Raw genomic sequence first — 13,772 nt, 5'->3', positions numbered from 1 at the left:
GAACTGTACTCACAAAAGAAGCACTTATAAGTGCGATCATTCAAATGAATTGTTATATGGGCACTGAAGTCTCTCTGATCCACAGCAATATAAGCACAATAACCACACTTCAAAGGTGATTCAACAGCCATATCTGGTACAAGATGTTGACAGTCTCCGTGAGTTGGTATATGTAAACGATACTGATACAGACTGTCTGCCTTATAATCACACAGGTGACAACAATAATTAGTATTGGTGCTGATAGTGGATTTATCATCTGAAATTATATAGAATAAAAACATGTATGCAAATAACACATATTGGCCTACTATAGGCAGGACATCCTAAGCAATGTGCAAAGATGGAAACTGCAACAGAAGGGGATGAAACTAAGTAAACATCAATGCCGTGAGCAGAGCACCTGATTTTTGCTCGATTCTTGGCATCATTAGCTATGTTTAGCCTTGCGTCACTCGTATTCAGGTCACAAAGCTAGTGTCTAACAACCAGAGCTACAGTCATCCAAAATGGGTACAAACACATCCTAAGACTACTGTAAGTATTTTTAAAAATAGGACAAAATGTAGAAATTGTTGAAAGTTAAGCACAATTAATAAAATAAGCCTTCCAGAAAATAAAATATGAACTGGAAAAACAATTCCCAAAAGGATTTTTACCACATATTTCTATGTAACCTTTAGAAGAACCCTCTCTTTCAGGGAATTAAATAATTCTTACCAATATAAATCTCCTTCTGCTAGAATGAACAACATCAAAATGTTCTAATAGATGAGAAGAACCATGCAAATATACACATGCTTGAGTAACATAAAAATAAACATACATTATCATCGCTCACCTGATAAAGGCTCAGTATTAAGATCATCAACACTAGCTGTAGAGTGACTTTCTTCCACATCATCACTGGTCTGATGAATTATCCACAATCTTTTGCCTTTATGAAGACTCTTCTGATGTCTATTCAGCATTGCCCTAAAAACAACACATCTGATTTCACTAAACAAACCTTTCAATGAGAACGCACTTATATAGTTAATATACCAAAATTATAAAATCATTTCTGTCCAGGAGGGATGCCCAATTGACAAAATGCAGTCGAATAATTGTATCAGATGGATAATCATACTCTGGTCTAAATTTTACACCTCTTCATTACATTGTATATTTTCAGAATATTCAAAATGATATATTCAAGGTAAAAAAAAGGATATGCTTAAACTAATAACTTAAAGGTAAAAGGTAACTTTTACCAGAGCTGTAGTATTTTTTAATCCCTTGCTGATATTTTGGACTGTTAATATTTAAAAGAGAAAACTTACCTCTTAAAATATCTGTTAGAGCAGTAAGCACATAAATAATCTCTAATTCCATGGGCTTTAACATGTCCAACTATTCCTTGAAGATGACCTGTATTAAAACCACACTTGGAACAAGTGTGTACTGTACCCTTGCTAGTGTTAGTGGTCTTGAAGGATGCAGCTTTCTTTTTTGGAGGAGGTCCTTGACACTCAACCACTTTTCCATTGACATCACACAGATACCCCATGACCAAATCCCTCCATAAGAAAATCTTGTTTCTATGAGCTCTCATGTGGTGGGTTGAGACATCATTGATACTCTGGGAGGTAAAGTCACATTTGGAACATCCAAACCCTCCTGTAACCCTCATTTGCTTGACAGGATCTTCAGTTTTCACTGGTGGAGGAGGGAGCTTCCTCTTTTGAGTCACTTTTGGAGCTGGCAATTCTTCAGGTGATATAACTCTGGTCATAATTTGAGTTTTTGTTTTGGCAATTCTTTGGCCTACTCTGTGTGGATTCAGGTTTGGGCACTTTCCTTCCTGAATGTCAAGAGCATATCTTTTGGACTCTTCCAACAGAGCTTCTAACCGTTCTTCTTGGGCATCATCTTTGACATAGTTTATTTTCTCAGAATGTAAATATCTTCTGATGTGTTTTCTCATTTCATCTGGCGAAGCAAAATCTGCTGAACATGTTTCACAAACATAAGGCTTGTAATTAAAATGACGCCCAATGTGACATTTCATTTTAGTGCCAGCATCCATTTTCAAATGACATTCCACACAAGCATATTTCCATGAAGGTCTTGGCATCAAACTTTCTTCTGCTTTTGGTTGATCTTTATGAACCAATGCAACATGACTTTTCAAAAGTCTGAAAATGCTACATTCAAAATCACAGAAGCTGCAGGACATCGTCTTCTTTTTAGCACTTTCAGATTTGGCAGGTGGAAAAGAAGGAATTTTTAAAACTGGTATCGTAGAATTACTGGCTTCTTCAATGGCTGTTTTGGGATGTTCATGTTCCATATGCTTGACAATATGACCAGAGGTATTTGTTTCAAAGTCACAATAAGCACAAGCATAAAGACCTTGTTGAATGATCTGTTTTCCTGACAGATCTGTTGAGTTGTCCTCAGATGTTTTGTCAGACACCAGTTTTTCATATTCTATATCACCATCAGTGGCATCAGTATGTTTGTCTTGTATGTGTTGTCTTATTAGCACATTACTCAATGTTCGGTATCCACATAATTTACAGATCTTATAACGATACTTTTCATGAACTCTGAACACATGTCTCTGAACATTAGATCGATGAACAGATGTAAATGAACATCTCTCACATCCAAATTTCTTAACAGAACCTTGACACAAATTAAGGACATTAATTGCTGTGCCAACATCAATCATGGATCTTGCTTGCCGCACAGATATATTCTCATTATTACCCTCCCAGTGAGCTTCTGGTTTTACTTCATCGCTTTCATCTTCTTGAGAATTTGGTGAATTGGTATAACTACCATCAATCTCCTCATCCATAACCTCCTGTTTTATTTTCTTTGACTTAGGATCTTCTGATTCAGAATCTTCATCTTCCTTTGTTACTGAAGACTTCCTTTTATTAAACATAGCCACAACCATTGGTCTGGAGCCAGATGAGGCACTGTCAGAATTCTTGTTATAATTGGGCTTCTTTCGAGGTATAAAATGATTCCTGTTTTGACTTAATTCTTGGCTAAGAAACTCGGAAATCTTGGCATCCATATCAACTACACTTGGGACAGGAATCTGGTCCACCAATTTATGATAGTCCTTGAGATGATTCATAACCAAGTATCTTTCTACACCAGTAAATGGACAAAGTGGACACTGCATCAATCCAACTTTCAAATGGCTCATGAGTAAATGTCTGTGTACTGCATATCGTCTTGGGAAATTAGTTTCACAAATATTACATACAAAAATTCCTCCCTGAACAGTGAACAGAACTTTCAATTTGACATCCAGTGCTTCTGTACCCATGACATACTTCTTGGTCTCACTAGATTCAGTTGAGCTGCTGTCTAAATCAGGGAGAGGTGGTAGCTGCGACAATTGTATAGTTGCTGGTTTAGGTGTTGGAAAACTTTTTCTGGCCTTCTGCTTTGGTTTGGGAAGTTCTTCTTGGAATTGGACAGTAGGTTCAGCTATTGGAGTGCTCTCTTCCCCTTTCAGCCCACTAGACCTTAAACAATCTGAAACAGTTTTCTTAAGATCATTTGGAAGTAGAATCACATTAAGAGTAGATTGGTTGTGTTGTTCATGGGAATGATCAATGATGCTCTTTCGATCAATACCCCTAAAACCACAGTAGCCACATCCGACTAAAGCGATGGCCAAATGTGATGATACCAGATGACGATGTATTGCAAACTTTCTTCTGACAGTAAAACTGCAAAGAATACAATAGAATATTTCACCATCTTCTCTATACAACTCTTTCAAATGTTCATCCAGATCATCATTACCAAGAGGACTAAAAGCTGCATCCATGGAATACTTGGCACCAGGATTAACTTTAGGTCCTGGAACTTCATTTCCTGCAGCAGCTGCGGCAGAGCGTTCATTTAAATATTCCGTAATGGTCTCTTCAATGTCAACTGGTAAATATTTGATAGCCATTTTCTTCTGAGGATGTTGATCTTTTATATGTTTGCACATTTTGTATCGTTCAAGTCCTTTGTAATCACAGTATTGGCATTTCCACAAAGAAACATTCAAATGTCTTAGAACATGGACATGCATGTGGTATCTCTTGGGTCTTTCAGTTCCACAAATGGCACATCGACTCACAAATCCTAAATTTTCATACAGTCCTTTTAGTTTATCATCCAAAATACCACTTCCAACTATAATAGGATCTTGTTTTCTTAATGCTTGTAATTTGGCTAAAGTTTGTTCAGCTTTTGTAGGCATTGGTGGTAATGGTGGGAGAGAATCCGAAGATAACTTTTCCGATGAAGAGAAATCTTCTTTCTGAGACTCCAATATGCTCAGTTCTCTATGGTGATCTCTAATATGAAGAGCCAAATTTTGCTTGAAGTATGTGGAGAAGACACATTTAGGACATTGAGCAGATACACCAAAGACATCTTTGTGGGAAAGTACCACTACTTCTTGTTTAAGGCCTGCTGCTGAATGAAGGAGAGTTAGCAAACCAAATGGCACTGTATTACCAAGCTTGTAATATTTCTGCACTCCTTTACCTTGTTTTCCAATAATGCAGACTTTTGGATGTTCTGTTTTGAGATGTTGAATAAATGGCGATGCAGCATATGAAAGGAACTCACAACAAGGACAGCTGACTGGGGAATGGAAATTGCCTTTCTCATACTCTGGTACAATAAAAACATGATAGTAAGTTTCATTCACCTCTAGTGCATCTTCAATAATCTTAGAGATGGAGGGAGTTGGAATGCGCCCAGCACCTTCCAACATCACAGAAACTTCACTTTCTGGGATAGATACCGGTGTTTCTGAAACTTGAGTTTCTGAGAATGAGTTATCTTGTTCTCTAGTGTCAACTGAAATAATTTTTTTCACCAATGCCACATCTCTTCCAGGATGTTTGTCTTTGATATGTCCAGCTATAACATGTTTGGCAGTAGAGGCACAACTACAGTAGCGACATCTAAAAAGTATCAGTGACACTTTTCCCAGTTCAGGGTGTTTGCGAATGTGTTTCTTTAGATCAGCTCCCTTTGGAAGAAGATAAAAGCATACTGGGCACATAAACTTCTTTTGGAGATTTTCTCTTGATGAAGCTGCAGGGGGAGTCCTTAAAACTGACATTTCTTCTGTATTGAGCTCCGTCACTTCTTCATTTTTGTCTGATGCTAACCTCTTTGCGGGATTGTATGAAATGTTATGTTCTGATTCATAATGGGTCTTTAGATGAATTTTGTGTCTTGTTTGATAACCACAATTGTCACACTCCAAAACTTTACTCTCAATCACCCTTTCATCCTCAGTATACAGGTCCTCAGAACATCCAACAAAATTACGGCCACATCTGGTTTCAATGTGCCGCAGCATGTTGTGTTTCTGATTAGAGTTGAAGTCACACTGTTTACACGTCAGGAGGGTATATTTGATCAGCCCTGGATGACATGAAACATGGAGGCTAAACTTGGTCAAATTTTCAAAACATTGTGGACAATATGGACATTTGAATCTTTGTTTCTTGGCTTGTTGTCTTCCGTCTCCACTACCCGTATGGCAAGTCTGATGTCTTGAAAGTCTTGTGTTGTCCTTAGCTACAAATGTACAGTAGTTGCATTTCAAGTTCTCAGCTAGTCTAATGTGATCAGATGTATCTGCTGAACTGGCTGGGCTTGGGTGATTGTCTGTAGCTTCTGATTTCACTACAACATCTTCAGTATTGTCATCTTCTTCATCATTTGACTCATTGTTTTGAGTTTCATCAAGGGATTGAGATGGTGATCCACTATTTGACTTGTCACTTTCAGAGGCTTTGAAAAGTGTGGGTACTTCAAGATTCAAGATATGTTCCAGATTAGTTATGGAACTTCTGGATCTTCTCATGTTGGATATCAGACCTCTCAACTGATAGAAACTGTTAACCTTCCTATCTTTACAGATGATTTGTTTACCCACCGACAGCATCTTTGGTTTTCCAGGGTGAGCTTCAGATATATGTTTCAGAATAACATGACGATTTTGCGCCTTGGAACAACAGTGTGGACAGTTCACAACATGTAAATAGTTGTCCTCAAAATGTTGTACCAGCTGGGTAGTGTTTTCAAATACTGCTCCACATTCTTTGCAGTTGAACTGTAATAAATCTGGATGAAGAATATTCATATGGTTTATATATTCGGGTACAATATTGGTACCAAATCTGCAACGCAAAACACCACAGAAGTAGAGTGGTGCAGTTTTATTGTAAGCGTGAGCATGACCAGTTACATGTTTTAGTAAACTCTCTTCATTATGAGTAGTCCATCCACAATGGCAACAAGGGTAGGTAGTGGAACCAAAATGTTCAATTTGAAGATGCTCACGAAATTCAGATGAGTTTAGACAGCTAAAGTCACATTGAAATCCACATGCGTAAAAGTTCTCATTCTTAATTTGTTTTTTGATCATTGACATGACTTCTTGAATAGTGAGAAGTGGTGGTGGTTTGGGTGGTTCAGTTATTTGGTTTGACGTGTCTTCATTAGAATTCTCACTGGGCTGATTCAAGGGCGCGTTGGTAGTGGGGCATTCATTCAAGGAAAATGAAGCCACAATCTTCAGGTTCATGTCTTCAGAATCATTGACTGCATTCTGTGGTTTTTCAGTATCTCTCTCACAAGAATCTTGTTCCATTGGTTGAGGTGTTTCTTCACCAGCATCTTGATAAGATGAAACATTTGTTAGAGCTGGTTCTGTATCTGCATCTTTTGAGCTAGATTCATCGCTAACCATTCTTGATTCAGATACACTGATATCCAATTGGTCAGGTTTATCTAAGATTATATCACTAGTTTCTTTTGAAGCAGGATCTCCATTTTGAGGTGACTCATTAATTTTGTTTGAAGGTTGATTTTCCTCAACATCAGATTCGTTTTCACTGCCTGTTTCAGTTTCCTTCTTATCTGCTTTATGATCTTCCAATGCTGTGGGAGTACCATCTAATATTGGAGTAGATTTGTTGGATTGACTGATCTCTGTAGTTTCAGATTTTCCTTCCCCCGATTTTTCAACAGCTTTAGCCATTGTTTGTGTATCTGTTGCATTAGTCTGTTCTGGGGACATGCAGGTAGGCGTAATATTGGATTCAACAGGATCAAGAGTGGTGGTCAGAGAATTTTTTTCATCAGGACACAGCAAATTATTTGTAGCTTCAGTTCCAGAAATATTATTATTTCCTTCATCAGCAGTTGACGAATCTTTGGTAGTTTCAGCCTCAGTGATTTTTTCATTCGGTTTGTTGATATGTGTTGAATCACTGGTTCTTTCTGCATCAGGCATTATCCCATTATCAGATGGTAAATCTTTGTTTTCTGCAGCATCAGAAATGTTCTCATTCAAAGTTGATGAATCTTTGATTTCTTCAGCATGAGATGTTTTCTCAGTCTGAGTTATATCAGTTTTGTTAGATTTCTCAGCATCTTCTGTCCTTCCGTCATCAATAGATTCATTTGATTCTTTATTTGATTCTACTGCCTCTGGTCTAAGTGCTGTATCATCTGTGACAGCATTCTCTGCAGATTTTTTGGATTCACCATTCCTTGCATTTTTTCCCTCATCTTCTTTTACAGAAAGGTCTACTTCAGGTGCTTCCAAAGTATCCTTGGAATTAGAAGATTGAGATGTATCATCAGATGCTTTTGGTAATGTTGGAAAACTATCATTAGTATTTGCTTTAGATATGGAATCTGAAGAAGATGTGGAACCTAGAACTAAGGAACTTGTTGAATCAGACATCTTAGCTGAATCAGATTTGGTAGAAGTTAGAGGTACTCTTCCAGATACTTTGGCCATGAAGGTATAACTACCAGTCTTTCTCGTCTCTGCCATGTAAGCTTTGGCTTTCTTCATGGCTCTCAAAGCACAGTTCATTTTCTTCCCTCTATGAGCAGCTGTCACATGTCTACCTATCTCTTTACGGTTAACAAAAGACTCTTTACAGTATATACATTGATATGGCTTCAGCAACAAATGACACATCAGGTGTTCCTCAAATCCTGGTCCTTGAGCTGAGAAACCGCATTCTCCACACACAAAAGTGTCATTATCACAGGTAATCTTAATCTCTTTTTGAGTTGCATTCTCTGGTATGGATCGACTTTGGCACACATGATTATCTAATGAGACTTGGTCTGATGTCTCAAAAGAACACTTCCCACATTTTTTTAGAAAAGATTGTGAAGATTCAACTTGTTTCTCTTTACAATCTCCATTAGTTTTTGCATTTTCTTCTGAGTCTTTACTTTTCAAGTCAGAGTTTGTTGGTTCAAAGGGACAACTTTGACCGCAAGCTGCTTCTGTAACTGAAACTGCTTCTTCTCCTGTACAATTGGTGGAATTACCAGGAACATTCTCTTCAGTCCTGTTCAATTCCATTTTGAGGACCTTTCTAATCTATTTACCATTTATTTCATCATCCTTCTTCTGAAAAGATAAAACAAAGAAAATTAACAGAAGACAGTCAGGGTTAAAATTTAACCAAACCTCTTTAACTATCCAATCTGCGAATCGACTTAAATTGTATATTATGCCAAATTTAATTTGATTAGCAGATAATCAGCTGATGACTAAAGGAGCTATTCCCATATTTCAATAACCAGGGCAAGGAAAATTGTAAAATAGGAAAAAGACAAACATGACATCTAAGGGCTTGTTAGAATCAAAATCCTAGGTCTGACTTCCTTACAATTGAACAAATTTTAACCGAAGACGTCAGACAGTTTGGTTGAACTAGATGAGCTAAAAAGCAAATACTTTCGTCCAGTCTACCTTTAAAATGTGTATGAAGTCACCAGTAGTTAGCCAACTTAAAGACTACTCGTAAATCTCTATCTGTAAGTGAAGTGGTAACTGGTCACATAGTCCTTGCTCTGAGTTGATCAAAAATCAATTAAATCCTCTTTAGTCAATGATTACAAGGCTTAATCCTTTGAAAAATGGCTTTAAAATCATTGTTTGGTTACTTTTTGTACTACATCAGACACCACTATCACTTCTCTTTCTAAACAAGCCTAACAATATCTAAAGCAGCCATTGCCAAGCAAGTTAACCCACATTCATAATAACTTTTTATTATGTAAAGTGCTGTTACTCTGTCAACTTTTGTCTAATGACATTCAAATTCCAACTCGTCCAAGATCTCCTGCCAATTGCTGATGTTGCACTAAAGCAGTGATTCCCAACTTATTTCAGCCTTCACACCGCTGGAGCGATGATGTGAAACTTTCACACCCAAAAAAATATGCTTCATCTGTCTGACAATTCCTCCCCATCCCCCTCCCCACAGTAATAATTCCTCTATAGGTCTTCCATTTTCTTCCTTATTACTTGCAATGTTTAAATCTGGTTCCTGGTGAATAATGAAATCAATTATATTTCTCATGATGATGTTATAACCACAATAGAAAGATAAAAATCAATATAATTTATATGTATAAATATATATACATGTATATATTCAAATATTTATCCATAAATGCAAATTTTTTATTTATCAAATACTTGTGCTTTTATTATACCATTAAAGGGACAGATGTGGCATTTTGGGGGGGTTGATTTTAGTCTTCAGGAGTACTAGAAATGTAAGAAAGTCACATAATTTCTTTAAAAATACTTCGAACTAGGAATTTTACTCACTATTTCTATATTGTCTTTTCTATATATCACAGAGTTTCTCAAATTGACGAATCCTCATTTTAACATTCAAACGCAGATAATTCTGGACACACATGGATTTGAAGGCTCAAATTTAGACGGTGAGCTGCGAACACTATTACTGATTGGCTTGGCTAAAAAATTCCAGTTTCTGAGTATGATTGGTGAAAAAAAAAAAAATGCTGCATCTGTCCCTTTAAACGTAGAATATACAGTATTAATTTTGATAAATACCAACAAGATTTTCAGTAAAAAGGAGTTTTTGTTTGTAGAACATGAACTTAAAACTTTTTGAGAAATTTTCATAGTTTGCTGCAATTCTCTTTATAGAATTTTTTTCTAAAAACTGTTATTGACTGTGAGCTCAGCACAAAACACGTAAATCTAGATTACATTATCCCTTTAATCCTATTCAAATCAGTTACAAAGCTTTTACAGTTCTGAAAAGATTAAGATATTTTATAGGAATAGTAGCCTACTGCCTACAGATTGTCCATTCCAAATAATATCTGGTTGTCAGAAAGAATAGTAAGGTCGAACTGACATATAATGTTATGTCTCATAAACTCTACTCTAGAGACTTGTCACTGTAATTCAAATAAGTTCAACTTTGTGTAGCAGAACTTGTCTGTGAACAGTTGTAAGTAGGTCAACCACATGGACTATATTTGAGAAAATAGCAGCCTCTATTCACAGTAGCACCTAGTCAGTCTGTTTATTGGCACCATTTAATATAAAATGCCATTTTGGATTTTTGGATGGAAATGCCAGTCCCTTTGCTCCAAATACCATCAAAAAATTGTGAAGATGGTGAAATCGTATCTCTTAGATTTTGTAATCTTGTATACCAACTGTTATAAAAGCTTTCAAGTTGAACTCATCCATCTTTCAAATTTGCATTTACAATCTAATTTTGCTGAATTTTCAAGATTGTTCAATCAGGTCTTCAATCAGGTCTTCAATCAGGTTCAGGGAGCCGTGGTGGCTCAGTGAGTTAGACACTTCCTAGCTAACCTGAATGTCCTGGGTTCAATACTGGCATAGGTCGAGATAATACCTTCAGATTTTCCAACCTGGTTTCCCCGTGATGTAGGTAAGAGGGGCTGACATGCTACAGGCTGTGCACATTACAGATCCCTCGAAAGTTGGAAATCCAAAAAAAAGACAAGGCTAATGCTGTCCTGGCAAAATTTCCCTCATTGCACCCTGAATGGCCTTGCATATCTTCTTTACCCCACATGGTGCAGAAAAGTAGGACGTAAAACTCCATTCATTTCATTTCAATCAGATGCAGAAAAGAAGGCAGTAAATCTCTATTTTATTTAATTTTTATTATACACATTATATATGGTTGTCAACAGAAGAGTCTGGGAAAATGAATTCATGCTAACTTATATTATATTATTAGCATATATAATTAGGTCTTGTGTCAGTTAATAATGAAATTAGGTATCTTTTTAGTATAATCTGTAACCTAGGTCAAACCATAACTAATCAAACCTGTCCTTAATAATCTAAAACGTGAAAGTAGTCTGAAAGTAGATGTTGGTTATATTCATAAATATTGCATTAAATATTCATGGATAAAAATATGAAATAATGCAGACTACAAATCTGACAGCCAAACCTTCCTTACTGGTAACCTTAAAGTGAACGAAACTTAAAAGTGACTTATATATCAGAGTCAAATCATCTAAATTTTGTAGTCAGTTATACAGCCGCCTTTTTCACTAAAGACATGTTAATAAAATATGGGAATTTCAGCAAAAACATTTTCCATTCTAAGAATTCTGTTTACTATTTAGTCCATAGAACCACCTTTTGACAAGTTGGTTCATGAGGTAACAATTTTTTCACTGAAATTGTTTTAAACTTTTTATAAGACAAAGAACGCTAACCACTTTTATCAACTACATTACCAAATATCACAGTTATAAAGATACGAATTAATATATATAGAAACTTTGAAGATAAAATGTTAATTTTTATCCCATTACCCCATATTGTGATATATATCATATCGTGACTCTTGTATCACGATAGTATCGTATCTTGGCATGATTGACAATACCCAGCACTTCCAGACACAATACCTTGTCTATTGCAACTTAAGAAAGATTATCACATTTCATCCCAATAGTAGAACACAGGAGGACCAGTTACCAAAACCTGTGTGAGACTAAAGCTAAGATTCCATATACGCGTCATGTGGATCCGTCATGCGTTAAAAATCGAAATAGTTGGTTTAAGAGGGTATGATTCCATATATGCGGGAAGCAGTATCCGTCAAATGGTCTCCATCATGCGTCAAAAAAAAAATCGCCAGGTGTAGCGATTTTTTACGTATTCTGACGCCGAGATCTCCCAAATGTGACGTATTTTGTGGGGATTCACTGTGTTTTTTATGCACCAAAGCATTCATCTTTCAAGAAGTCTGTGCGTCAAAAGAAAGATAACGCATACATATGGAATCATATTTGACGCATGACGGAACCACAAGGGCCATTTATGTCCGCATGACACACCCACAGGACGCGTATATGGAATCTTAGCTTAAAACACTGAGTGACTGAGCTACAATTTCTATTTAAAACAAAATTCACATCAAACAACATGCATTGAAGGTATTGATTTTCAATCTTCTGAACAAAGCAAAAGTCAGTTCAGTGGATATGAGAACATGATGACTTTTTCACCAACAACTGACATTCAATAAAAACCATTTGAAAAGCACATGCAGGAGTTTTTGTATCATATCATTAAGGCTGTGAAAGTCGTCTTTATGAAAACCTTGTCCAAAAAATGGATTTAGTGGTATAAATATCAACTGCACAAGATGATTCAATTTAACCAATAAGTATCAGACTTGAAACATGATTTCTTTCAGATTTCAATTTTTAAAATTATTACAGTTCCTAAAATTATTACAGTTCCTAAAATTATTACAATTCCTAAATATTAATTATTACAGTTCCTAAAATTATTACAGTTCCTAAAATTATTACAGTTCCTAAAATTATGCAAATCTACTCACAATGTTATTTTCGCAATGTATTACAAATGTATGATAAAGAACACCAGAACACTAAGTAATCAGTGATAGTTTAAACATTGAAGTATATTCTTATCATTGATTTTTACTCTTCCCTTGAACGAAAATTAAAGCTGAAGCAAAATGAATGATATATTTTAAAGCATCTGTAACAATAACAAACACCAATTCTTTCCTCTTTGCAGACAAAATGCTTTTTAAAACTTACAGATGATTTTAATTGACCCCTTTGAACATTGTGCATAAATTAAATTAAATCAACTTGGAGCACTTCAAAAAAGAGTGACTTAAGCCACTTCCATAAAAAGTATTACATCTTTTTTTAATATATTCCAAACTACCCTGACAATTTAATTCAATTTTAACTTCTTTAAGAAGAGTTCCACAGATAACCGTGCTGAGAACTCTTTTCATTTACACCACAACTGAAAACCGTTCTTCATGAATTTACTGTAATATAAATGGGCATATTTCATCGCTGTCATTCTTTAATATTTTTGTGCAATCGTCCAAGATCTTGCGAAAACAAAGCTAAACACAAGATATTATAAAACTCATGACAGCAAGTGGTTGCCAAGCAAGATACACCTACGTACTTATGTTAACAAGTCACTTCTACTACTTCGAACTAGATCTTGTGGAAACAATACTCCAGACAAAATTTTAAAAAATTTATTATAAAAAACTTTGACCCCAATTGTGTTCAAAAGCAAATGTGGAAGTATTTTCAGTAAACAAGGGATGTAACTCCATGGATAGGCCTATTTGATGAATCTTACCCAAATTCATATTTTCTGAAATCTGATGGAATTCTCAATAATTATTAATTTTCCCATCAATGGAGCCATCAGGCAAGTAGCTATTGATTTTTCAGGGGGGGTAAGTAAAATATTCAAACAGGTTATTTGGTGATGATGTAAGTCAGCGTCAATAAAATTTTTTGGGGAAAGTAAGGCTATGCCAATGCTGCTATGCTCCAACTAATGCAGTATAATTAATAGTAATAGCTTAAAATGTATAACC

General features: G+C 35.8%; 1 protein-coding gene across 1 annotated transcript; it reads right to left on the bottom strand.

Moving 5' to 3' along the window:
* Positions 1-1,945: 1,945 nt before the first annotated feature.
* Positions 1,946-5,890, bottom strand: LOTGIDRAFT_107543 (hypothetical protein; the record flags this gene model as incomplete). The annotated part of the gene is made up of 3 exons (XM_009065690.1): positions 1,946-2,124; positions 2,482-2,670; positions 5,356-5,890. Coding segments are annotated over 3 exons (903 nt in total), but the record flags the coding sequence as incomplete, so codon positions are not given.
* Between the last annotated feature and the right edge of the window lie 7,882 nt (positions 5,891-13,772).

Source organism: Lottia gigantea, assembly GCF_000327385.1.
Source record: "Lottia gigantea unplaced genomic scaffold LOTGIsca_7, whole genome shotgun sequence".
NCBI classification, from domain to species: domain Eukaryota; kingdom Metazoa; phylum Mollusca; class Gastropoda; family Lottiidae; genus Lottia; species Lottia gigantea.
Note: the sequence above shows the minus strand (reverse complement) of the source record. Positions and strands in the feature narration are given on the sequence as shown.